The sequence below is a fragment of the Phyllostomus hastatus genome, unplaced genomic scaffold, assembly GCF_019186645.2.
Source record: "Phyllostomus hastatus isolate PE091 unplaced genomic scaffold, TTU_PhHast_1.1 phas_scaffold_78, whole genome shotgun sequence".
Classification (NCBI taxonomy): domain Eukaryota; kingdom Metazoa; phylum Chordata; class Mammalia; order Chiroptera; family Phyllostomidae; genus Phyllostomus; species Phyllostomus hastatus.
This window is the reverse complement of record NW_025334041.1, coordinates 30065810-30092906: the sequence shown is the minus strand read 5'-3', so window position 1 is coordinate 30092906 and position 27097 is coordinate 30065810. Positions and strand designations below refer to the sequence as shown.

Genomic DNA, 27097 nt, shown 5'->3' with positions numbered 1-27097 from the left:
CCTAATTTTTTCTTTTTAGGTAAATATATGCAGATGATGAACATTCTGAAGCCAATTGCCTTTGATGTCATCCATTTCATGTCTCAGCTATTTGATTATTACTTATATGCCATATATACCTTTTTTGGTCGGAATGATTCAGTAAGTCAACCTTTGAGGGGAAAGAAAGTGTTTTAAAATCTGTGTTTTTTTTAAATGTAAAGTTCAGTTCATTCCCTCTGTATAAAACATACAAATAGCATTATTTTGAAAATTTTTCATCAAAAATCCAACAACATTATTGATACCAGCTTTCTGTCTGCCTAATTGCTTTATTTATATGTTAATTTTAAGCTTTGATATGAAAAACATATTGTATGTTATTCAAAGTTTTGGCAGTAAAAATAATAGCATCTGTTTCTAACCTTGGCATTTTTGGCAGTAAAGACGTGCAGGTTGCCTTGTTTAAATCTGGCCCAGTGTATAATCACTGCATAGTAAATGAGACATTTTAAATACTGGCTAACAACAGCAGACACTACTATATTCGGAAGATGATGGCAAATATTTATTAAAATAATTGAAAATCTTTGAGCTGAGCCATCTGCCTGCCACAGAATTAATGTTTCTACTCCTTTTTGTATTTCCAAAGCTCATATGAGTTTATCCTTTTCTGTTCCTAAGGAGAACAAGCCAATATTTGGCAGGTAACTGACCTGATATTTGAGGATTATTATGTGGTTCACCTAGTTTATAGTTTTCCGTGCAAAAGTGTACTGCTTGTTTCTATAAATATATCATAATACTTTTCATATACTATATTTTGTAATTTTTAAAATGTGAATTTTAATGGATCACTACATTCATCATGTAAATGTTCATATTTTTGCTGTGATTACAAGTATATAAAAGACATCTCTTAATATGGGACCCAAATTTCCTGTGTTCTTAATTCTCCAGAAGTTTCCTTAGAAAGAATTCTAATATAATCAGAGACAAAGTGTTGATGCAGAATTTGTTACTATAAAATATATAGGGTCCAATACAAATAACGCCCCTTTTTATTACAAAATTATAAACATATAATTCTATAACATAACAATATCACACTCAAGCACACCATATGACATTTTAGGTGAAATGTTCAAATTAAAACTATAAATTATTACACCCATATTATAACCCTAACAACCACATTCATGCAGGCCTTATTTCTGCCGGACCCTTTATACTAATTCCTCATGATGAATTTGGAAACTCAAGATATAAACATTAAAGATGAAGGGCATCCTAGAGTTTTAGCTAATTGTCAGACTCTTTCAGTCTTCCAGATGAGTTTCTGTCTCCGGGTCTGTGCCTTCAGACTAGTGCTGGCCAAGCGAAATTTGGCAGTAATGGGATGCTCTGCACTTTCACTGTCAAATATGGTAGACACAAGCCACATGTGGCTGTTGAGCGCTTGAAATTTGACTAGTGTGACTGAGGAACTGAAATTTTAAGTTGTATTTAATTTTATCTAATTCATCTTTATATATAAATAGCCACACATGGTTAGTGACTATTGCATTGGCTAGAACAGTTCTGGACCACGTCATTGATCAGATGTGTTAAAGTAGAGTCCTTTGGAAACTTTAGGGGACTAATTGCTTTTAGATGTGACTTTCCAGCTGATTATATTCCAGCACAGATTTCTTTACAGTAGGCTTCACTAGAACCTGAGAAAGTTAGCAAGTGTGGATAGTTAGGTGCTAATTGTAAAGCATGCTGCGTATTTTATTCAAAGTTTGTTGTTTTAAAGAACACATTAATCTGGTATTGTTTTATTAGACGCATTTTCAATCCTGTAAGACTCAATAAAAGCTATTTCATTATAGTCACACAATTAGCTGTAAGTTATAAGGTTATCTTTCACCTGTGTGTTTACCCATATGTGATATTAGAAACTGTGTATTATATGAATTCTGTGTTTTCAGGCAACTAGCTGTGAGATAGAATGTTCTGTTCTTAACCTGGGTGACTCCCCATATGTGTCACATCAGAGACAGTTTGTATTATATGAGCCAGTACAAAGTGTGCATATGAGTGAGTATATATGAGTAAATATAGCACTTAGCCTGCCTCTCACTTGTACTTTTAAAGACTTTTCTATTAGATTATGCTTAGTAATAGTAGCTTTTAGTTACTATGTATTGAATATTGAATATAATCAATGTATTGAATATTGAAAATGTCTTTAATTAGAATAATCTGTAATTCAGACCTTATTATTTTTGAGTTTTAAAAACTGAAAGAAATGCTGTTTAAAGCAAAACAGAGACTTTGTATCTCTATAAAAAGGAATTTTTCTTTAAAATTTGGTATAAAAATTTCACCTTACTTTCTACCCATATTTTGCTTTGCTTAATTTTTATATACATTTAAAGTTTTTTTTTTATATGAGGCATGGTTATATTCTTAATTAGCTACTTTAAATAAATTTTGGAATGACAGTCTGAATAAGTGGCATAAATAAGCATATTCAGCAATGTAATGTTGAAGAGGTAGCTTTTACTTTCCTAAGCAAGTCAACTTTTCAAACCCATTAGAAATTCTAGGCATTTCCATATTTAAATAAATAAATAAATAAATAAATAAATAAATAAATAATTATTCCAAATTGCTTGTTAGCTGTTGAGTCTTAGGTGGGTAGGATTAGAGAGGGAGTCAGGTCATTATTAGTAGAATGATAAGAACAGACTGGTTGCTCCTGCTTCTTTCCCAGAAGAAAGTGTGTGAGTGAATTTAGGTAAGATGCTGCTTGTGGGAGAATAAACATCTGTTTCTCACAGGTTCTAGAAAGCCATTGGCTGGGAGACCAGCGGATATGCATTAAGCTAAGGGATTCCTTCTCTTCATAGCAGTTCCCCCTGAAGCTCCTGCTGTACACTGAACTGTTTGTAACTGATACTCAATTATGTATCTAATCTATTTGATTATAATAATGTTACTCATAGGATTGCTTTATCTTGCCTTGCCCCAGCCTTCCATTGTTCACCTCTTGAATTACATTTTCTTTGGTTCTTCCTATTCATATTCTCCTGTGAAGACCATTCTGTAGCTTACCTTAACACAGTAGTGAGCACATAGTAGATTCTTAGGACATGTGGATTGATGTCCTTTGTTTCTTATCCAAGTAAATCATATGAGGGTTCTTACTTGACAACAGTTTGTGAGCCTCATTTAAAGTTACAGTTCATTAATGCAACTCTTTCTTTGTAGAGAGTCTGTGATTCAGTATCTCATCTTTTAAGAATGAATTAACTTACATTCATGGATAGGATGTACCAAGACCTTTCCGGATGATACTTCCTGCAGAAAACAATGATAAAACCTGGATAGTATACAAAGGGCAACTACCTGAAGTTCCTGGAGAGGAATGGGAGCTTAAGACTCTGACGGCGAGTTGATGCTATATGCAGGTTGAGGAAAGGGAAGCTATAAAAATAAATGACATCTTCATGGCCTTTACTCCAGGACTAAGTGATGCCCACATGACACACAGGTAGAGGCAAGCGCAATAAAACCTGCAGTCTTGATGGACTGGGGAACCAGAAAAGTAAAACCAGAGAAAGGGAAAGTTCAGAACATAAAGAGCCAGAGAGAGGATACCAAATGCTGTCTACCTCTGTGTCTGACTAACCCATGAACCATGTTTATGTGCAGCAGACCGACTGGAGCCAAGCAAAGAAAAGAATATATGAACAGAGACTGAAGTTGCTGCATAAGAGATAGTTTGTAATTTAAGCGCAGGCAATAAAATTACATACTGAAAACAAAAGAAAGAGTACTCATTGGAGAAAAAGAACAGAATTCAGAATCTCCAGAATCAGATTGATGATGTAATCCAACTTTACCCAACATACAATACATAGAACCAAAAAAGTGGACTACATCCTTAAGGAAAAAGAAAATCAATCTAGTCTGACTTGAAGATGTTGGAACTAAGGGAAAAGGAATTTAAATGGACTATTATATCTTCAGCAAAGCAAAACAAACATTTTAAATGCATGAATATCCCAGTAGAGAAATGAGAAGTTCTAATAGAAACAGTAATTAAAAAAAGTGAAATCCCAGAACTAAAAAGTACTACTTTACAATTAAAAAGAAATACTGAAAGTACTTAACAACCAAATGGGCATAATAGAAAAGGATTTATGAACTTGAAGCTAAACTAATAGAAATTGTTCAGAATGAATATAGAGGAAAAAAGACTGTAAAACAAAAATTATCAAAGCCTTAGGAACATGCTAAATTATATCAAATGGTTAAACATACATGTAATTGGAATATACCAGATGGAGACAGGAGAAAGAATGAGGTAGGAAAAAATATTTGAAGAAACATTGGCTAGAACAGGCTGATACAAGATACTAAAGGGACAGCAAGCAGAATAAGCACAGAAGAGTGCAGTGAGATACCTCCTAGTGGAACTGATTTGAAAACTACAACAGACTTAGTACAGCCCTCCATCTCTGCAGGTTCTGCATCCATAGACCCAACCAACTGTGGGTTGAAAATATTCTGGAAAAAAATTATGTTGTTGGTGCTGTGTAGTATATGGTTAGGCCTGTGATGGTTGTGTCTGTACTGAATACATACAGATTTTTTTCTTATCAGTATTTCCTTAACAATATAGTGTAACATTTATATAACATTTATATTGATTTAGACTTTGTAAGTAATCTAGAGTTGATTTGAAGAACACAGGAGGATGTGCATAGGTTATTTGCAAGTACTACACTATTTTACGTAAGGGGCTTGGCATCCACGGACTTTGGTGTGGGAGGGGGTCCTGGGACCAATCTCTGACTGGTACTGAGGAATGACTGTACGTAAAAGGGACCAGGATTTGATTAACAACTGACCTCTCATGAAAAACTGGGGAAGTCAGAGGAGCATTAAGTAACACCTTTAAGGTACTGAAAGAAAAGAAACAAGTGTCTATCTAGAATTTTATATCCAACAAAAACATGATTTAAGAATGAAGGTGAAATTAAGACATTTTTGGATAAAAGAAAAAATAAGGATTTGTCACCAACAATCAGGTAATACAAGAAACGATGGAGGAAGTTTTTCAGGTTGAAGGAAGAAGACGCTGTGTGAGAACACGGGTTCTCAGAAAGGAATGAAGAGCATTGGTAATGGAGACTGCCTGGAAAAATCGAAAAGATTATTTTAAAAAATTTTTCCACCTGATTTCTTATAAACCATATAGTTGTCTAAACTAAAATGCTAACTTTGTTTTCTGGAGTTCATAATGTAAAAGTATTCCATATATCGACTATAACAAGTTATGTAGGGGGATATGGACTTAATAAGATGGCAAGACTTACACATATTATGTAAAGCAGTACATTGTTAACAGTAAATAGGCTGTGAGACGATACTGTAATCCACAGGACAACAGTGAAAAATAGTACAAAGAACTTTAACTGTTTTCGCCAACAGGGAAATTAAAACATAATTCAGAAAAACTCGTGAAGTCAGGAAAGGCAGGAAAGGAGGAGCCAAGGAACTAAAGAGAGATGGCGTATCATAGTAGCTGTAACCCCAGCCCACAGTCACACTGAGTGTTAATGGACTAAACACTCAACAGGCAGAGAGTGTCAGCACGGAGTAAAAACAAAGCCCATACTTAATAACAAAAACCACATTTGGTTGAAAGCAAATGGATTGTAAAGCTATGCCATACAAACAGTGGTCATAAGGAGGCTGCATTTACATGAGATAAAATCAATTTGAGCAGAATGTATTATCACAGATGGATTTATAATGACATAAGAGTCAATTGAACTGAAACACATAATGATAATGTGGATGTGCCTAGTTACAGAGATTCTAAATAGGTGGGGCAATAATTGACAGAATTCAAGAGAAATGAAAAATTGAATGATAGCTAGAGATTTTAACACCATACAGTAACTAATAGGAAAAACAGAAAATGGTCTATCTTCTAACTGTATCTTCATGTGGCCTTTCCTCTGTTCTCCCGTGGAAGGAGAACAAATGCTTTGGTGTCTCTTCTCATGAGGGTACTAATCCCAGTGTGGGAACCCCACACCCTCATGACCTCACTTAACCCTAATTATCTCCCAGAGGCTGTGTGTCCAGGTAGCACTGCATTGGGGTTTAGGTCTTCGCCATATGAATTGAGGGTGGAGGGGAACAGCAAACACTGAGTTCATGAAATAGAGCATCAAGAATTTGTATACATTGTTGGTTAAAGTGCAAAATGGTATAGCCACTTTGGAGAACAGTATGGCAAAAAATATGTTAAAAATATGTGAACTGAAAATTGCACTTCTACATGTTTACTGCACAAAGTATATATCCACACAAAGACTATGCATATTCATAGTGATAGTATTCAAATAGCCCAAACTGGAACCCAATATTCATTGACTGGTGAATAAGTATCCATATTATAGAATGCTAGTTATTAAGAAATAAAAGAGCATGGAGTACCAGTAGACTTACAACATAGATGAATCTCAAAAGCATGCTAAATACAAGAAGGAAGTCAAACACAAAAGACTACATGCTATACGTTTCCATTTATAAGGAATTTTATTTTTAAAGATTTTATTTGTTTATTTTTAGAGAGGGGAAGGAAGAGAGGGAGGGAAACATCAGCATGTGGTTACCTCTTGTGCACCACCTATTGGGGACCTGGCCTGCAACCCAGGCATGGGCCCTGACTGGGAATCGAACTGGTGACCTTTTAGTTTGCAGGCTGGCAATCAGTCCACTAAGCCACACCAGCCAAGGCCATTTATATGGAATTTTAGAAAAGGCAAAACTGCAAGGGCAGAAAGCAGATACAGGGTTAAATAAAGGTGTTGGAGGTGCTAAAGTGCAAAAGGCAGGAGGACATTTTTTAAAGTGAGGGACTCTTCTGTCTTGATGGCGGTTGCTGGTTGCCAGGCTGTATACAATGACCAAAACTGATCAAACTCTACACTTAAAATGGCTGAATTTAACTATGTATAATAGCTAATAAAAAAAAATGAGCTGAAGTTAAAAAACCTGGTAAAATAAAATAGAAAGTTACCATATAAAATTAGTTCATGTTTTAACTACACCATGCCATCACACAACTATTTTGGCTTGAGGCTTTCTAACACATGTTGTGTAAATAATTTCGTGTTCTTGTATTAGATTGGAAGCAATGAGGAACGATAATGTGTGTATGCTTCAGTATGTATGTACACACACACACAATTTCTATGACTCAGTGAGATTATATATTTTACAGTTCATTAGTAATAAAGTTTTAAGTTTTTTGACTTATACAGAATATTATTTTTTCCAGGTGTCTCTATGTGTTTATGACTACCTTTGAATTAAATTTTTAGTCATCAATTGAATCATCAAGGAGCCAACCTTTCATGTCTTAGCAGTCAAGTCTCACTTCTCATTTACCTTCCTGAGTGAAGATTTTTATAAATGCTTTCGCTTTGTTATAGTGAGGAGTAGTCTATACTGTGGAATGTTTACTAACAAAAAAGTTTATTAATTTTTGAATGAAGATTTAGGCTGTCTCTAATTTTTTAAATATATTTTATTGATTATGCTATTACAGTTGTCCCATTTCCCCCTTCACTCCCCTCCACCCTGTACACCCTCTCCCACCCACATCCCCCTTTTAGTTCGTGTCCATGTGTCATACTTATAAGTTCTTTAGCTTCTACGTTTCCCATACTATTCTTGCCCTCACCCTGTCTATTTTCAACCTACAATCTATGCTACTTATTCTCTGTACTTTTTCCCCCTCTCTCCTCCTCCCACTCCCTTGTTGCTAACCCTCCATAAGATCTCCATTTCTATGGTTCTGTTCCTGTTCTAGTTGTTTGCTTAGTGTCTTTTGGTTTTGCTTTAGGTGTGGTTGTTAATAATTGTGAGTTTGCTGTCCTTTTACTATACATGTTTTTTTTTTATCTTCTTTTCTTAGATAAGTCCCTTTAACATTTCATAAAATAAGGGCTTGGTGATGATGAACTCCTTTAACTTGACCTTATCTTGGAAGCACTTTATCTGCCCTTTCATTCTAAATGAAAGCTTTGCTGGATAGAGCAATGTGGGATATAGGTCCTTGTCTTTCATGACTTGGAATACTTCTTTCCAGCCCCTTCTTGCCTGTAAGGTCTCTTTTGAGAAATCAGCTGACAGTCTGATGGGAACTCCTTTGTAGGTTACTGGCCCCTTATCTCTTGCTGCTTCTAGGATTCTCTCCTTCATTGGCTGTCTCTAATTTGTGTTAAATTAGCAACACTACATTATTATGCTTCTACATAAACATAACACAGTGTACTGTCTTTAAGTATCTAAAATCTGAAGTTTTTTTTAACTAAAAGTAATAACTTGTAGGAAGAAATTCTGGTGAACTCTCTCCTGATACTTCATTAGATTAATAGATGTTAGTGTGACCTCTAAATGCACATGTGTAAGTAGTTTTCTTGTTCCCTTGAGGACTAAGGTTTGAGTTCTTTCCTTGATGTTTTAGAATTTTTAAATGAAGTTTGGAAACCCTCTAAAGGCTAAGTGTCTCGAGGGAAAACTCCTCAGATTCTTCATTCTGGTGAGTTAGAAGTACAGCATTCGCAAGGTTATCGCCACAGTGATAGCACGTCTTTTGTTTTCTTTTTCAGCTGGAGTCAACGGGACTAGGCCTTAGTAGTAGTAGACTAAGAACAACTCTAAACAGAATACAAGAGAGCCTTATTGACATGGTAAGTAATCAATTGGAATCAATTCTTTGGGTTTATATACAATAGAAATTAGCCATCTAAGCAACTGCATATAAGCATATGTCTACGTGTATGCTGAGTGCCAGAGTGTTAGTGTCATACCAAGCGCCCAGAGGAAGTAAAGTGGAGGTTTCCTATAGTCTGATTGGAGAGAGAAAACATGGAAGAATGTGATATTGGCAGTGTATCCAGTACAAGCTCAAGAGAGGAGAGGCGTATGTGCAAATTTCATGTCAGAGAATGACTAAAGAAGCAGGTAAGACTTGTGCTAGACTTTGGTGAACAGGTATGGGCTTCGTGGGAAAGAGAAGAAAGGGCACCCAGATTGAGGTTCAGCGGCTGAGCAGGGCCCTTGAGGTGGGAGCAGGCCTGACCCCGAGATTGGCAGGTCTTCGTGGTGGGCCCTGGTATATGCTGGAGAGCTGTGCTGCAGAGTGTTGAGGACTTTTTATTAGTGGCTCTGAAATTCCAGTCTGGGTTTAGTTGGCTATGTTGTGGGAAGTCTGGGTGTTTGACCATGTCACATGATGAAATGCGTGTTTTAAGAAGATAGGGTAAGGTCATAAAACAGGGCTGATGCTCTGTAGTGTTTAAGCTGACATAAGCATTTAAGAACATTTTTTTTCTTGTGGTTGGTTACTGTAGCCAGAGATTTTTGTTGTTTTTATGTTTCTCTGCATCTACATTAACCTCAGAGTTCCCCAAATTTTCCTTTGTTCATTTACTTACCTAAACAAGCAGTCATTTTCCTCTTTTCTTATAAGCTCAGTATTATGTGCATTCTTCTGTTATGATGTTTTTATAAAGCAGTGCAGTCACTCAGTCTTTTAAGAAATACTTGTTGAAGTAATTGTTATATGTCAGGCATTTTTGTGGTGCTGGGAGTTCATCAGTGCACAAAAGAGGTAATTCTTGTTTCCTTGGAACTGGTATTTTATTGGGGCAGAGAGACAGATAAACAAATATATAATATAGGGTCAGATACTTGTAAGTGCTAAGAAGAAAACGAAGCTGAGTGATAGGACGGTAATCTTTGAGCAGAGAGGTGAATAAAGTGAGAGGCACATGGTGATATCTCAGGTGAGCGCAGAAAATGACCTGTATCCATCTCATCATCTCCCCTGTGATTTGGGCATCTCTTTGCCTTGCACATATTTAGAAATATGTACATATGAAAGTGTATATATATATATTTTCATATCACTTTGGCACACAGCATTTCTTCAGTAAATTTTTGTAGTATAAATAAATAAATCTCCAATCTGCAAGTTTTGTGTCTCCTGGCTTAACAGGGCTTGTTTCCTTGGCCTTACCTATTTGATCCTGATCTTCACTTTCAGAGTCCAAAGCTCCTTTGACTCAGCCATCTTTTTTTTTTTTTTTTTTTTTTGTCTCGAAAGTCCTTTGGTTTTCATCCTGATTGGCAGTTATCTATGTTTTGATTTTGCTTGTCCTTGTTTGATACTTTGTGTAATCTTTACCATTGGATCTTCCTCTGTTGCTAAAGTTTTTCTTGTTTCTCACTAATGCCTCAAGATTGATGGGCTGTAATTTATCCCTAGAGTCATTCATTCTGATGTCACTGTCATCTCTGCTGGTTACTAGCTTGTTGGTGGTCAAACCACAGGTCCAGATTTGACCCTTACGGTGTGGGTTTAACGCCTCAGATTTTGCCATCTGAAGTATAGTGAAATAGCATGATCTGGTAAATAATGGGACCACACAGGGGCCCTTTGAGACCAGCTGCCACCCATCTGTTGGTAACAGTGTGTCCGTAGTGTCTGTCAGACCAGTTTTGTGTTCGCTGGATAAACTTCTTCCTGAATACCGTGGTGTAGTAGTTAGATTTAGAAATGTGTGTGTAAGAACCAGCTATACCTCCATTCCCAAATAAATATGTCTATTTTTCTCTTTGGTACCTTGTCTCTTAAAGGTATCTTTTCTTTATATCCTTATTCTTCCCATCTCTTAAAGACAGCGCTTAGGATCAGAAAGGCTGTGCAGTGATTCTGGTTTATGAGGTATGCTGACCTTTGACCCTCTCATGGTCCTTACTCCTTTGGAGCATAAGCCTCTACAGCAATATATTAGAAGTTGTCCTGAAATTTTCCATTAGTTTTCAATGTTTTGCATGTTAAATTGTTATTCATACAGATAAACATTGGTTTATTATTTTAGAAAATATATTTGTCATATACTAGACCCTGATGTCAGGTTTTGGTAAGCTAGTGTATTCTAGCTATTTTTCTTCACCTTGTTAATTTGCATCAAGATTGGCAGAGAATGTTGATTGATTTCTTGTTATTGAGTACATTTGTTTGCTATTAATATGTTGCCTAACCAATTTGGAACAACTAGATTGAAGTAGTATTTTTCCTTTTATTTCTTATATGTGTTAGTCAACATTTTAACAGTATGTTTTGTCATTTTATTTTTCCATATTTATCTTCTAAGTTTTGCCTAGCCGTAAAAAGCAAATAGAATCATTATGTTCTTAAAGATGCCACCTAAAATTGTTTATCATATGAAGTCAAGGAAACTAAGAAAATTTGTTTGACACATCAAGTGAAGGCTCAGAAAAAGGGTCTGATGGGGAAGAGTAGGAAACGAGCAGGTATAGGTGATAACGGCACCAGAAATGTGACTTTTCACTGTCCGCTTGGTGATGCTAAATGTTTGCTTAAGACCTTTGGCCAACTTTAAATCTTTGATATTAAAATATATTTTAAATTGGTCCATAAAAGTTTATAAATATGAATTCTCCTAGTAGTGATAATTGGTTGCAGGAAAGGCTAAAAAATATGATATTCACTGTGAGAATAAAGTTTGATTAAGGTTTTCTTTCTCAATGTCTTCAAAAAGTTGTATTTCCTCCCCTGATTTTACTGGTATAACTAAAACACTGGTCCATCTAAGTGAGCAGTAAGCACACACCATTTACTTCTGTCAGCTGGTCATTTGTGCAACTCTTGCTCTCTTCAAGCATTATTTCCCTAAATGTAAACATTGAATTTTAGCCTTTGAGCAGATAATTACCCTAATTTTTGTGCCTAAATACCAGTGTTAAATGGGAACAAAGGAAGGCATCCTAATGGAAACCGTTTGAAATGGGGGCAGCAAGTCCAGTGGTCTCTGCAAGGAGGATGTAGTGAAAGAGCTGTGCGAGTAGAGAGGGGACTCAGCACGTTTGAATTGCAGGTGGCCAAGGAGGAAGGGAGGTCAGTGCTTTTGGCTGGTCCAGCCACACCCACACATAAACTACACTCCCCTCAGGCTGCACGTGATGGCCTCTCTCTGCCTTCATCACCTCCCAGTTCCATCTCCCTCTTCTATCCCAGATTGACCAGTTAGTATCTAAATTCAAAGAAGCTTTTAATTTTATAAATATGTTGTCTATATGGTGATACCTGATCTTAAAAGAATGAAACTCAGAGTAACTCTGTTATCATAATGTGGGGTATTCGTGGTTATCCTGGAGCTATTTTGAGTGTGAGATTGTGCAGTATTGGCAGAAAGTTCATGTCAGTTTTTGTTAGTTCAATTATACAATATTTGAAAAGAGTGTGTGTTCAGTGCTTGAATGGAGAATTTGTTGTACTTATAGAATATAATGCTTCATAGAAGAAAGTTTATTGGTGCTCATTAAATCTATAGATCGAGTATTCGTATATACTGAGTAGCTATCAGCTTCTGATTGAACTTCTCCTTCCACTGGGAACTCATAACCACCCACAGCAACCCTTCCTGCTTACACTCTGTCCAACTGCTTGCGCTTTGTTAGGATGCAGTCAAATCTGTCTTGCTGGGGCTGTTTTCTGTTAGTCCTATTTTTACCCCACTGGGGCCACTGTGACTAGTCTAGTAGCCATATGCCCTAGCCTTCTCCCAATTCCTTTATTAGTTTTTCCTGTTTCAGAGTTTCAGTTCTCCTTACCCTTCTTTGACTTGCTCTGAGATGGATATTCACAACTCCAAATTAAGAAAATACAGAGTGTATAGGAGGTGTTGGAAATAGAAGGCAAAGAGCTCTGTGATGAGTGGACTCAGAGGTTTTACAATAGTTGGGTAGCTATCTTTTTTTTTAATTCTCACCTGAGGACATCCTTATTGATTTTAGAGAGGGAGAGAAACATCAACGGCTTACCTGTCGTATGTGCCGCACCTGGAGCCGAACCTGCGACCTAGGCATGTGCTGTGACTGGGCATCAACCCTGTGACCTTTTGGTTTATGGGACAATGCTCCAGCCAACTGAGCCACAATGGCCGGGGCTGGATAGCTAGCTACCTTTGTTATTTTTTTTCTCTTTCACTTTTATTCTTTTTAAATTAAATTTATTGGGTGGCATTGCTTAATAAAATTACATAGGTTTCAAGTGTACAATTCTGTGATACATCGTCTGTATATCGCCTTGTGTATTTACCACCCGAAATCAGATCCTCCATCGTCATATATTTGACTACCCCTCCATCTGCCCACCCTTGCCTCTGGTAACCACCATACTGTTGTGTGTCTGTGAATTTTGTTTTTCTCATTCATTTGTTGTTCATACTGAATTCCTAAATACTTTGTGGAACACCATTGGTCCCTCTAGTGGAGGAGGCAGATGAAGAATAAATGAATATCTCATTTAATTTTAGATTGTGTCAAGAGTTATGAAGAACTAGGGAAGAAGGGTAGAAAAAGGAGAAAAGCATGTGATTTTCTTTAGGTGATCAGAGAAGGCCTTTCTGAGAAGGTGACATTGAAGTAGATCCCTGAAGGAAGAGTAGGGAAGTGAGCCACCTGGATGAGGGTTTATTTATTCTGCAAACATTTAGTTAGTGCCTGTTGATCGAACATGAGGCCAGGCAGTTTCTGAGAGTTCGGGATGCAACTTGGATGGGGAGGGGGCAACAAGATAAAACTCCCTACCCATATGCACTTTGCTTTCTAGTAGGGAGGGGATGTTTTGGGGAAAATGTTTCAGTTGAGGGAACATGCAAAGACCTTGAGGTGGGACAATAATTGGCCTATTCCAGCAACAGCAGAGGCTGGTATAATTAGAAGAAGGAAGTCAGCAAGATGATAGTGATGATAGTGGTAGATGAAACCAGAGAGGAAGCCAGAATCTAGATTGTGTAGAGCCTTTGGATTTTACTCTAAGGAAGGCAGGAAGCCATTGAAGAGGTTTAAGCAGAATTGACATGATCCAACTTAAATATTTAAAAGAGAATTACTTTGGCTGCAGTGTGTAAGTGAGAGATGAGGTAGCTTCTACCCAAGAGTTAGTGGAGGAGATAGTGAGACCTGGTGTTACTGGAAGAAGACGAGTAACATCCACCAGAATTCCATATCACTAGCAAGCAGTTGGTATCAAATAGTATGTGATTTTGTGATTTTTTTTCCAGGGATAGGGTGATGTTTTTCCTTTTTTAGTAGAAGGAAGTAAATAAAGGAACTGCAACATTGATTAATTCTCATGGTTCCCTTATCCTGGTCCTCCCTAGAGAAAGCATGGTTGTGCCCCAAACAACTAAAGAATAATTAGTGATTAAAAAGAGACAGTATTCTTTTAGAAAGATAGGGTATAGAAATGAAGAATAAAACCATTTTCTAACTTGAAAGGTTTTATAATGTTTTATTTTCATTTTGCTAAACTTATAAACCTAAGTTATACTCCAGAGTCCAATGCATTTGATGTCTCTTCTACTTATAAGGAAATCGTCAGTGATTTGTGACTATGTAATGGATTTAAAAAGTAATCTAATCTAGATTTACATTTTAGGTTTTTTTATATGTCTAATTTTTGTGCTTTAATTTTCTTTGAGAATCTTTTAAAGCTCAACACACCCTGCTTTTGGGGCATCCCTTTCTCTTATTCCCATTAACCATCTTCCTTCTCATCAATAATCTGTCCCCGACAGACATAATACAGCTGGTTCTGTTGCAGTTTATAACTTCATTCTAACCCTGCATCCTTGCAATTATACCAAAGGCACCTTGATTGGTTTGGGTGTGAAATGGTTAATCACACCATAGTTTTGATATTTACCAACTTAGTTCTCAAGAAGCAATCTCCTTTGCCTCATTTACAAGTTCTTGATGGGCATCTCACTGTGGTCCCTGTGAAACATCTTTCAGGTCACGAAGTTTCCTCGTGTTGTCCACTTCAGGTCATGCTCAGACAGCAGCAGGTAGAGTTGGATCGTTTTCACTTTGTATAGAAAGGAAAGTTCCAATAGTTAGGAAGTGTAAGAGGGGAAAAAAGAGGAACCAAATGTAATTAATGCATGCCTGAGCATAGGTTAATTATAGCTCCAGTTTGGTAAAATCACATGGTTTATTGCCATTAGATTTGCTGTTTCAGACTGTGCATGTTCATGTGTTGTATTTTCAGGAAGTTTCAGCGGATCCTACGGCCACGCTCACTGCAGCAGAAGAGAGAAAGGAGAAGGTACCGAGCCCACACCTCAGTCACCTAGTGGTTTTGACATCTGGGGATACCTTGTACGGGCTGGCGGAAAGAGTGGTAGCCACAGAGTCCTTGTAAGTTGTGAAAAACTGTTGCTCTGCCATTGGATAAAAGTAAAGTTATTAAAGTAAGCACTGCGTAATTAGACTTGTAGCTCTATACAGATTCCACGTGTAAATATTGCTTATGTTTTTGAGAAGTAGGTCCTAAAATAGATTACCAGTGGATTTTTAAAACTATATGGTTGGTTTTCAGTTATATAACAGGAAGGAAGGAAGGAGGGAAAGGAAGGAAAGGAAGGAAGCCGGTCTTTTAAGTTTCAATCTTCAGCAACATGATCCATGCTTTAAATAAAACTTTAAAAAATCATATTATAATATACATTCTATTTTACTGTTGAGTTGTGATTCTGGAGAAACTATAGTTACATTGTCAGTTCAGTGTTAAACATAGTTGACCCTTGCCATCAGCACAAGTGCTTCCTGACCTTTATAAATCCTCCAGTTCTTAATGCAGTTGAAGCATGTAACTTCTTTAGCTTTAATTTTTGTGTAGATGAGCGTGTCAAGAGATAGTTCACTAAGGTGGAAAATAATTTTAATTGTTAAGCTTTTGCTTAGAGATCTTAAAGATTACTTATACAAAAATGTTGGCAGGCTCTGAATCTTGTGCTTTGTTTACAAGGTGGGTTATTTATTCCCTTCAGGGTGTTCTTGGCCGAACAGTTTGAGTTCCTTCAGCCGCACCTGGATGCTGTGATGCCTGCAGTCAAAAAGCCCTTCCTCCAGCAGTTTTACTCTCAGGTCAGAGGTGGTCAGTCTTGAGTGTCGTTTCACTGTGGGCAAGATAAGACTGTCACATGTTATTTAGGTGTTTTCTTTTTTAAACTGGTGATCAGTCCCAGGAGAGCTGGAGTAGAATATTTGTTTATTCACACCTGCATGCCTGTATTAAATACTTACTGAGACTTTTGGTGCAGTGAGAGAGAAAACCAATTTATTCAAAATATAAAAAAGGGAAAGCAGCAGTGGCAGGGTATGTAACCTCGGCTGCATGTGGAGAGGGTGTGTGGTTGGGAGCAGGGTGTCTAGAAAGGCCTGTCTGGAGGAAGTGATGTTTAAATTGGCCAGCCAGCTGAGTGGGGAGTATATTCAAATTAAAGGAACAACTTCTACAAAGAGCAGCAGGTGAGGGAGAGCACGGCGCACTGAGTGGCTGAGAACAAGCCACATTATCAGAGCAGGGCGGAGGGCTGGCGGAGGGATAAGCAGTGCTCTCAGCCAGGAGTGGGGCTTTATTCTAGGGATGCTGGGAAGGTGCTAGAGGATTTGGACCAGGTGAGTGGGGTGGCCAGGTGTGTGTTTCGGAGAGTGTGCTTTGGAGGCAGTGTGAAGAACGGGCTTTAGTTGGCAGGCCTAGAGGCCTGGAGACTGGCTTGAGGGCCCTTACAGAAATACAGTCAAGAATGTTGGAATCCTGAGGTGGGGGAGTAGGGGTCGAAATGGAGAGAAACGAAACAATTTGAGAAGCATTTGCTAGTCTCCAAGAAAATCTGTGGTTCCTTTAAAGTTGTGGTGTCTGGGTCCTCAAGTTTATTGAGTGTCTCAAAATTATATTTTGAGTAAGAGTTTTGCCCTTGAATTAAAGTATTTTCATAATATAAATCTGCAAATGAATAGTTTTATATTAAGGTACCATATATACTAGAAATAGGAGCAAAATATTCTTCATAAATCTGATACTTTTAGAAAACATTCCTTTTTGTTTCTGTGAAATTTATTTCAGACAGTCTCAACTGCCAGTGAACTACGCAAACCAATTTACTGGATCGTAGCTGGGAAAGCCATTGATTACGAACAGATGCTGCTCCTGATGGCCAACGTGAAATGGGACGTAAAGGAAATTATGTCGCAGCACAACATCTATGTGGATGCACTGCTAAAGGCAAGTACTCTGGGAAACATCTTGGTTGAAGACATGCTACTAAGGACTGACTGCTCCTACAGTTGCAGTGGCTCTGGAGGGGTGAGATTGCAGTTACAGTATTACCACGTTGTTACCATCACGATATTCAAGTCCCTGCAGTGGACTATACTTATTTTCCAAATTGTGTTCTTTTAGACTCAAGAATACTTTGTAGCTTTTTTGTTTTGCTCACTGATTTTCCACTTTGGGTTGGAGTTTGAGTGGCATGTCTTGGCTGACTGTGCTGTGTTATATTGTGTTATACTGTGTTATCTCAGTAGCCACGACTGTCAAGACGAGAAGGTAGTTTTGCAGTTGTGTCTGTCCATTAGCAAGAGACCATACTGTACACCTGCTTGTGCTAAGTTGTTTTTCTCCAGAAATCACATTACCTTTGCATTTAATGATTTACATTTACAGTTTTTCTGAAAAGAATTGTAGTCACTTTTTAAAGATCTGTGCCTCCCGAGGTATTTATAGATCACCTGACACATCCCAGCGCTGATCTAGGTGCTGGCAATGTAGTCCTGAATTAAGGAACTTATGTGCTCTCCAAAAATAAATTACCAGAAGAGGAGTAGAGAGTGGCAGGGCGTGAGTGGAGGAGAAATATCAGGTGGTTAGTTGTGCTCAGAGAAGGACTCTGGTAACATGAGATTGAGGAGAGGCCGGAAGGAAATGAGCTGTGTGGGTGTCTGAGGCAAGGAAAGAGCATCTGAGAAAAGGAAAACCAGCTTTCAGAAAAATTCTGTCTTTCATATTCGTCAGTGAAAATAAAATTGGCCCTTCTTAAGCTCTTGACTTTGTTTACATGAACATTTTACCTGCTTCCAAGTCAAAGAATAATAGCCTGGGACACTTGGGAACCAGTAGACAAAGCCAGAGATCCAAACAGAGAGCGCAGTGGGATGCATCCCACGTGCCAGCTCCCAGCAGTGTAGTGCCCCTTCCCAGGGCCGGTTCAGGTCTGAGGGTGCCAAGGTCAGTTAGCAGCACCTCAGGGAGATCAGTTAGCAGCTTCTCGGGGGCTAACGGGAGATCTGAGGGGCGAGTGACAACAAGAGCGCTCTGCGATTGCCACCCTGGAAGACCTTTGGTTGCTGGAGCACCCAGGGGGTTTCCGGTGAGAATTTTAATTTGGAATATAAAAGATAAATGCAATGTACATATCATCACACACTGTCTTATTTGAACAATTCTGTTTTTGAAAAGTTGATTCTATTTTTTATGACATGCTACCATGGTACTTGGAGGGTACAGTAGAAAAAGAGACTCCTGCACTCAGTGACTATTCATACCAGAAGGAGGCTACTTGCTTCAGTTATTCCTAATTCCAAGAAACATTAATACTATATTCTAAGAAAGAACATTATAAGAAAGGACCAATGCTATCCAGTTTTTAGCAGCTTAAAACTTTTCATAAACTGTTACAAGTTTTGTTCTATTGCTTTTCCAAGTTCAAACCAGTAGGTAAAAAGCACTGTTCACTGTTGCCTCAAAAGAACCCTAAGTAAAATGAAATGGTTTTATTATTCATTTACCAAGAAGCATTCTTGCACATGTATTTAGCAGTGAATAGAATGACGTTTTATATGGTAAGCATATACTTTTATCTTTGAAGTATTAGTGAAAGCTCTTGACACCCAAAGCAGAGTTTCCTGTAGGGAAATGTATGTACAGCAGCAAATACTCTGCTGGACCAGAGTCATGAAATGAAGCTGAAGAGCACCTATTTGTTTAACTTTTATTTTGAAAAGTAACTTTAGTGGATTGAAGATGCACTTCTTTTTCATGAATAATTAAAAGCAATTAACTATCAAAATAAAAATCAAAAAATTGTAATTTAGGAAGTGGCAAAGGATAACACAAAAATAATTATGTGGTAGCCTGACTGGCGATGGTCAAATCAGACTTTTCTTGCCCAAGAAGACTTGGGCACGTGTCAGGCTTGACTTGCTAAGCGCTGTGTACCTTCTCTGTGGAGGACACCTCAGGGAAAAAGGGTCATTTTAAGCCTTCTGAAGTTTTGAAATATATTGTCAAGCAAGGATCAACAGCATTTACTTTTGTAAATGATCGTATTTAGATATTAATAGCCCAAGGAAACCAGAAATATGAGCACATTCATTGAGGGGTGAACTACCTGCCGCTTTTATGTAATTTGAATTGTCTAAATTAGTTACATGTATTTTTATTTTTAGTAAAGTATGATCATAAAAGTTACTAATAAGTAATAAAAATGTTCAGTTTTCTGTTGGTAATTGAAAATATTTTTATTTTGTCCATTTTACTAAAAATTAGCAGCTATTATATGACTTTCAAATCAGTTACTATATAATATTTACTTTGAAAAAATATGTAGGAAAGAGAATAACTTACCAGACTGCTCTCTAAGGAATAGAGATAGCCACAAATTACAAATAGTTCACTTCGAATTGAAAGCTTATTAAAACATTTTTTTAAAACTGGGTCTCTTGAAGATATTTTAGAAACAGATTATTCAGGTCTTTTAATCCATAACTGACAGTCACAGAAAAATATGAGACATAAAGACATTTGAACATTGTCAGCATCGTTAATCAGCTGATGACAGCTCCTTCGAGATTAAATATATGTACCTACTCTGTGTTGCAGTATAATTTAAACAATATGAAGGTTCTTTAAAGCACATCAAATTGAATGAATATGGCATTATCTCTTTTTGCTTGGTTTGATTCTGGGTCTTTTTAAATCTTTTTTTGGGGGGGCGACTAAGAGGGAAAGCAATGTGGCATTATAATTATATTCATGTACAACCATGACTTTTGTCTTCTTAGGAATTTGAGCAGTTTAACAGGAGGTTAAATGAAGTTTCTAAGAGAGTTCGGATACCCTTGCCTGTGTCTAATATACTTTGGGAACATTGTATACGACTGGCTAATAGAACTATTGTGGAGGGGTAAGTGTTTTGTGAAAGCGTTATCTGATTCCTTGGTGATAAATACTAATACATGAATAACATGGCATGTTCTCACTAATGGGTAGAGAGAGTCAGGTGGAGATAGCGACAAATAGCAGATAATTCCATAATAATTTAGGTTAGACTTTGGAATACGGCTAGCCTTCCTGGGCTGCCTCTCTCTGCGCTTTCTTTTCTTGCTGGTGACCTAGAGCCAGCTCATTGGAGAGTGAGGGGTGCAGCAGCTAATGGTTCTCCGAAAGTTAAACTAGTAGTCACTGTTATTATCTAATAATATAATTATCATTACGATGATTACTCATGACATTTATGGGGCACTGTGTCATTTACTGAACCAAGGACTTACAGGATTATGTTAAGAAACCCTAACAAAAACTCGCTTTGATAGTGTTGTTATTCTCTCTGTTATGTCAGCAAGGATACCTGGCCTCAAAGTTGAGGCTTGAATAGGTTAAATAACTTGTCCAAGTTCACAGTTATTTTTATTACTAATTTTCAATTAAAAAGGGAATTAAATTTTTAATTTTTAATTTAAAAATTAAATCAAAACTAATTTTTAATTTAAAGTTTTTAAATTTTAATTAAAATTTTAAAATTTAGTTTTTAAATAAAATTTTTAATTTTACATTTTTATTATTAATTTATTGAGAATATTCCCATTTTATTTTATTTTTTTCAGTTGCAGTTGATGGTCAATACTGTGTTCATTTCAGGTGTGCAGCATAGTGGTTGGACATTTACATAATTTACAGAGTGCATAATTTACCTGACAAGTTTACAGGCTTTAAATACAGAGAAGGCTTATGAACTCCTGATTTTCTGATGGCAAAGTCAGTCCTCAAAGCCGCTATACCACTGTTAATAATATCTTTATTATGCCATAGTAAACTGTATAATTCTTTCATATATTGATTCTGAAGATCTGTTAGTAATAATTTTCTACTCACTCAGAGACTGTGCTTCCTCTGCCCATAACATCTAGAACACCAAAGAGAGTTAGTAACACATTTGAAGTATCCCTTACAGTGAACTACTTTGTCAAAGCCCATTCAGAGTGATCTGGAATTACAAATCAATTGGATTTTCACACATTATTTATCTGATTTCTCCTCAGTTTTTATCAGTTACAGAAAGAATGCATTAGGAAGTGAGAAGGTGACAGTGACCAGCTGACAGCAGTCAGGCACTCTGGCTTGAAGCCAGACCTGCTAGAAGTCACAGATGGCTCTGTGTCAACAATCCTGATTAGAAAGTTTTTAAAAAACTTGTTTATTACTATTTTTTAGATCTTCACCTGAGGATATGTTTCTATTGATTTTTTTTTAAGAGAGAGGAAAAGAGAGAGACAGACCTTTGATGCGAGATAGAAACACTGAAACACTGATCCCGTACACTCCCCGACTGGGGATTGAACCTGCAACCTAGGGTATGTCCCTGGGGATCAAACCTACAATCCTTTGGTGTATGGGATGATGCTCCAACCAACTGAGCTAGGGCAAAAAGCATTTTTTTTTAAAGATTTTATTTATTTATTTTTAGAGAGGGAGGGGAGGGAGATAGAGAGAGAGAAACATCAATGTGCGGTTGCTGGGGGTTATGGCCTGCAACCCAGGAATGTACCCTGGCTGGGAATGGAACCTGGGACACTTTGGTTCCCAGCCCGCGCTCAATCCACTGAGCTACGCCAGCCAGGGCTGCAAAAAGTGTTTTTAATAAATTTGTTTAATAAAGTAGAAAACTGAATAATAAATGTTATATTTCTGTATAAACACTTAATTTTTTCACTTGTATTTTATTTTTAAAAAATCATTTGGTCACTTTAAATAGTGTAAGTTTAGTCTTCTTGAAACTTTCCTTAGGGGAAGTATCTCATTCCTTAGGGTTGGAATCTTTGAGTTTTGTATGATTGAAAGAATGAGACACTGATGAGTAATAAAATGTATGTGAGAATTAATGCATTCATTCTTATTACTATTCAGCCTTAGAACACACCATTTCTCAGTAATGTGTGATCTCAAAATAAGTATATTAAGTGTTTTATTGTCAAGTATATGTGTACACTTTCTGTGCTTATATACTCATACATTTTTCAGGTTTGAAGAATATTCATGGGAGAATTACTTCATTTGTTTTTTCTGTATCGAGTAGTTACAATGTTGAGCAGTTTTATGAAGTTAAGATTACTTAGTATTTATAGCTTAGTTTTAGAAATAATTCTTGGCAGCTATATTAACTGGAATATCAGTGTAACTTTCTTTTAGGTGATTATATTATTATTATCTTTTCTAATCCTCACCTGAGGATATGTTTATAGATTTAAATGGTGGGGGGCACTGATGTGAGAAAGATCAGATTGGTTGCCTCCTCTATGCACCCCAACCTGTGGATCCAACCCACCATGTAGGTATGTGCCCTGACTGGAATTGAGCCCACAACATTTTGGTGCATGGGACAGTGCTCCAACCAACCAAGTCACTCAGCCAGGGTACAAGTGACTGTGTTAATTGAGCATGGAGAACAACAAAGAACCTCAGAAGTTGTTTAGTCTCTTAGCTTTGCAGGTCAGGAAACTGAGGCCCAGATAGATGAAATGACTGTTGAGTGACAAGGCCTGATTCAAGGCTTATGTGCATTTTCCCCTGAAAATGGTGAATTTGTCCAGTTTTGGATTAGAGAAAAGTTTAAGTACCTAAAGATTTCTTTTTCTAACCATTCCATCATTTATGTTTTTTTTATTATTGTGTATCTTAGATATGCCAATGTCAAGAAGTGTAGTAATGAGGGTCGTGCCTTGATGCAGTTGGATTTTCAACAGTTTTTAATGAAACTTGAAAAGCTAACAGATATTAGACCCATCCCTGATAAGGAATTTGTGGAAACCTATATTAAAGCCTACTACCTAACTGAGAATGACATGGAGCGCTGGATCAAAGAGCACAGGGTGAGAGCCGGAAGGCCGTTAATTAAGTTTTCTCCTTTTCCTTTGTTCCGTTTTTGTCGGGTATATTATGTAATTCAAAGTCATGAGGGTGAAATATAAAGAAACGTTTGCTTGTTTAGCATGAACTTCTTAGGCCATGTCTTTATCCTGTTCACACAGTGTCCATGCAGTGCCCTTTGCCTAATGAAATCTTGTAAGATCTTCGTGAACTGTTAACAGTAATTATCTCGAAAGATAGCCCAAGTCTGAACGTTAGCTATGATTATCCTGCAGCCATTGTAGGAAAAAGCTGAAGTTGGTTAACATCAGGACAAATTGAATATAGCAACATTTAGGTGATTCACAAAGCTGTAACTTAAACCTCCTTACAGCCCTCCACAGTGAAGGAGTTAATGACATCCTGAACTCACGGACATGTAGTGGTGATGATTGAGTATATGAGTATTAAATGGCTCAGTGCAACTTCATCCTCCGTTAGATTTTGCCTCAAGTGCCGATGAGATTTTTTTCTTCTGTGTGGATATATATAATACAGGGTCTGGCACAAATTACAAAATCATAAGCATGTAAGTCTGTAACATAACAATATCACACTCAAGCACATCATATGACATTGGAGGTGAAATGTTCAAATTAAAACTATACATTATTCTACCCATATTATTACCCTACCAACCACACTCAAGCAGGCCTTACTTCTGCTGGACCCTGTAGATAAGTAAAGAAAAATATAATTTATTAAGTGTTATTTAAGATGCTGAAGTTTTGATATAGTTCAAATCAACATACATCACTAGAGCACTAATATGGTGAGCTTTTCTGTATGATTGTTAATAGCATTTGCCTGGATAGACAATATGTGAACACAAATTTAATGAAAGTGTGTGAGGTGTTACAGTTTTACCACATCTTCAATAACTAGAGTTCACATTTATTTATGCTATAAACATCATTAGTAAAGGCTATGTAAATTTTTATTTTATTTGACTGGGTACAGACAAAAGGAATTACTTATATTTACTTCATTAGGCTCATCCTTTCTGGTTTCAACATTTTAGAAAAATGAAATGATTATTAGCCTGGACCATTAGCCTGAGTCTTTTGTACAATACACATGCCCACTTGTAGGTCAGTTTCAGATCTCTCAGAGCAAAGCAGAAGTGTACATGCTATTTTCTTTTTTAACTAATTATTTTATTGTTGTTTGAGTACAGTTGTCTGCATTTACCCCCTACCACTCCCCGCCTCCAGCCATCCCCACCTCCCTCCGCTGATTCCACCCTCACTTCATTTTGTGTGTGTGTGGGGGGGGTGTCCTGTACATTTCCCCCTCTCCTCCCATTATCCCCTCCCACTTCCCCTCTGGTTACTGTCAGATTGTTCTTAATTTCAGCTTCTGGTTATATTTTGCTTGTTTATTTGTTTTGTTGATTAGTTTCCACTTAAAGGTGAGATCATATGGTATTTGTCTTTCACCACCTGGCTTATTTCATTTAGCATAATGCCACTGACCCCTGACCTCTGAGAACCAGAATGCTAAGCCAGGTGCAGATGGACTGCTGAATGTTGTTAAGATCCATTTAGCAAAATAAGCCGAAACTACTTCGGGGTTAGCACTAGGAAGGAGTTTGGGGAGAGGTTTCCGGGAGCTGAGGAGCAAAAGCAGCAGCTCTTAGATATCCATTATTTGATGGAAGAATGATGCCCATTTTATGTTTTCCTCTTTTAGTATAGTAGACTAAAATTTTTAGTTTGGTAATTTGGAAGAGCTGTAACTGATATTTGTAATTCAGTGAAAATTTCCCAGCAAGGGGACTGTCCTGTCTTAAAGCGAACTTCAGTTCCACAGTGTCTAGTCCGGTGCTGGATGACAATTGTACTCGCTCGGTGCTGACTGGTTACTTAAGAGTGTTCCCCAGGTGTTGACAGGTGCTCTCGGAGGTCAGGTACACAACCTGAGTAGTTTGCTGAGTTTTTACAATGAACTCTTTCTTATATTTTGAAATTGCACTATCTTTAGTGGCTACATCCACTGAAGACGTGTTCTTTTCTTACTAGGTGATTGCCGCAACCCTCTCTCCATGTTTGAACTCTTGAACCACATCAATATGCAAAACGTTCTGTCGAGTCCCTGTTCTTTCTCATCCAAGCAACTCAATATCTGAAATTCAGAAACCAAATAGATTTGTACATAGAAAGTACTTGTGGTCTCAATTTTACTTACTAGCTACCAGTGAAAATATGAGAGCTCAAAAACCAGTAGCTTTTGGATCTGTATTACCTTACTCATTTACTGTATCTGAGAAGAGTAGTGGTTCTGTGAGTGGAGGTTTTTGTCTTATATACAATGTTTGCAAAATGTGGAGTATTGGAAAATACTTAATCACTGGCATTTTGAAAATTTGAAATGCCAGTGTATATTGATAATAACAAAGACTGTCACAGAAATAAGAAGGAAGTGTATGATCTTAAGCATAACCAGAAGCACAGGCACGTCAGATTATCTACCATGTGATAAAGATTCTAGCCTTCTGTTGCAAATGTGTGCCCCAGTATCCTTATTCCCTTACTATAGCTCAGTGAGCAATTTGTCTGTCACATCACCACTGTAATGTCCAAGGCTTGTCCCTGGTTTGTAGTGCTGCGTCAGTTATCTGCTGAGACTGAACTTCTGTCTGTCCTTCCATTGTGTTGATCCGATGCATGTCTTGCAGTGTACTGAGTTTGGGTCTTCTCTTTTTTGAGCAGGAGTATTCAACGAAGCAGCTGACCAATCTGGTAAATGTTTGCCTGGGATCCCATATTAATAAAAAAGCAAGACAGAGACTTCTGGCAGCTATAGATGATATAGACAGACCCAAGAGATAATGAACACAGTTCTTTGTCCTCAATGCCACTGATCTTCTCTCAACATACATGATGTGAAAGCCAATTCTTCATACCCTCCTGACAGCTGTCTGCTTAAGGACACTTCGTGCATGTGCCCCCCAACTGGCAAGCGGGAACCGCTGGAGTCTGTGTGGTGTTCCGAAATGACTTCTCCGTGCTCTGGTCTCTCCTCCTCCACTTCGAGTCTCATCTCTTGTGTTCCTTTCCTGAAAAGATGCTATTGCCTTGTTATAACTATTGTTACATGATTACTATTGTACATTTTACTGAAGAATGGTCTGGAATTATACAATTGCAGGGAACTGTGACAATATATTTATAGGCAGTTTTTGGAGAATGAATTTATGTTGACATCTTCTACCCTCTGAGTTAGTCCTTAATAATGATATTATTATTATGATAATATTAGAGGGTTAATGTACAGTATCTTTTAATTATGAGCACTGCATGAGAATTGAGAACTACATGTAAGCAAATAGTTGAAAAATCAGTACATTGTCTGTGTTTTCAAATGTGGAAATTTGTCAGGTTTCATTTGACTATAATACAGTGATCATAAGTGATAAAATTTAATAAATGCTATACTCCAACATGACCAGCCTACATGAGACTGTGTTTTGATACTTTTCCACGGCAAGCAGATTTCATGAAAGTACAATGGAATTTTCTTTACATGTTCTCATTTTAGTCATCTTATATTCTGAAACCAGTCGTAGAAAGGGATTTTATGAAGTGTACCTTTTCAGTGCCTGAACAGCATGCAGAATAGTGATTGTGGGATTTATTTAAAAATATGGGACATTTTTGATATGAGCTTTGTTCTCTTTCAATTCAACTTTTGTCTTAGAACAGCAAAACCTGTCTTAGCTGGCTCATGGAAAGAACTGACTATTAGTCAAGCGTGAGTATAAGGTCATTTGTTCGCCTTTCTTAAATACCTGCTTTGTATGACAGACGTCATAATGTGAAGTTAGCCAGCGATAGTGTCTGGGCCTCAGAACTCTGTACTGTTCCTCCAAACTTTGCTTTGGAGTCAGGGTTTCTGCCAACATACCAGGGTTGGCAAAAGTAGACTTACAGTTGTAAGTATGTGAAACAGTTTATTCTTTATTGTTGTTTATTAATT

The 27097-nt window shown here is 37.3% G+C and overlaps 1 protein-coding gene across 1 annotated transcript in view; it reads left to right on the top strand.

Moving 5' to 3' along the window:
• Positions 1–26566, top strand: part of VPS50 (VPS50 subunit of EARP/GARPII complex) — a 119331-nt gene extending 92765 nt beyond the window's left edge. Inside the window, exons 21-28 of the mRNA XM_045828661.1 lie at positions 20–141; positions 8667–8747; positions 15143–15291; positions 15924–16020; positions 17003–17161; positions 19999–20120; positions 22893–23082; positions 25831–26566. Of these exons, the coding sequence (XP_045684617.1) occupies positions 20–141; positions 8667–8747; positions 15143–15291; positions 15924–16020; positions 17003–17161; positions 19999–20120; positions 22893–23082; positions 25831–25950 (1040 nt within the window). The 3' untranslated portion in view covers positions 25951–26566. The remainder of the gene's footprint in view (positions 1–19; positions 142–8666; positions 8748–15142; positions 15292–15923; positions 16021–17002; positions 17162–19998; positions 20121–22892; positions 23083–25830) is intronic.
• The last annotated feature ends 531 nt before the right edge of the window (positions 26567–27097 follow it).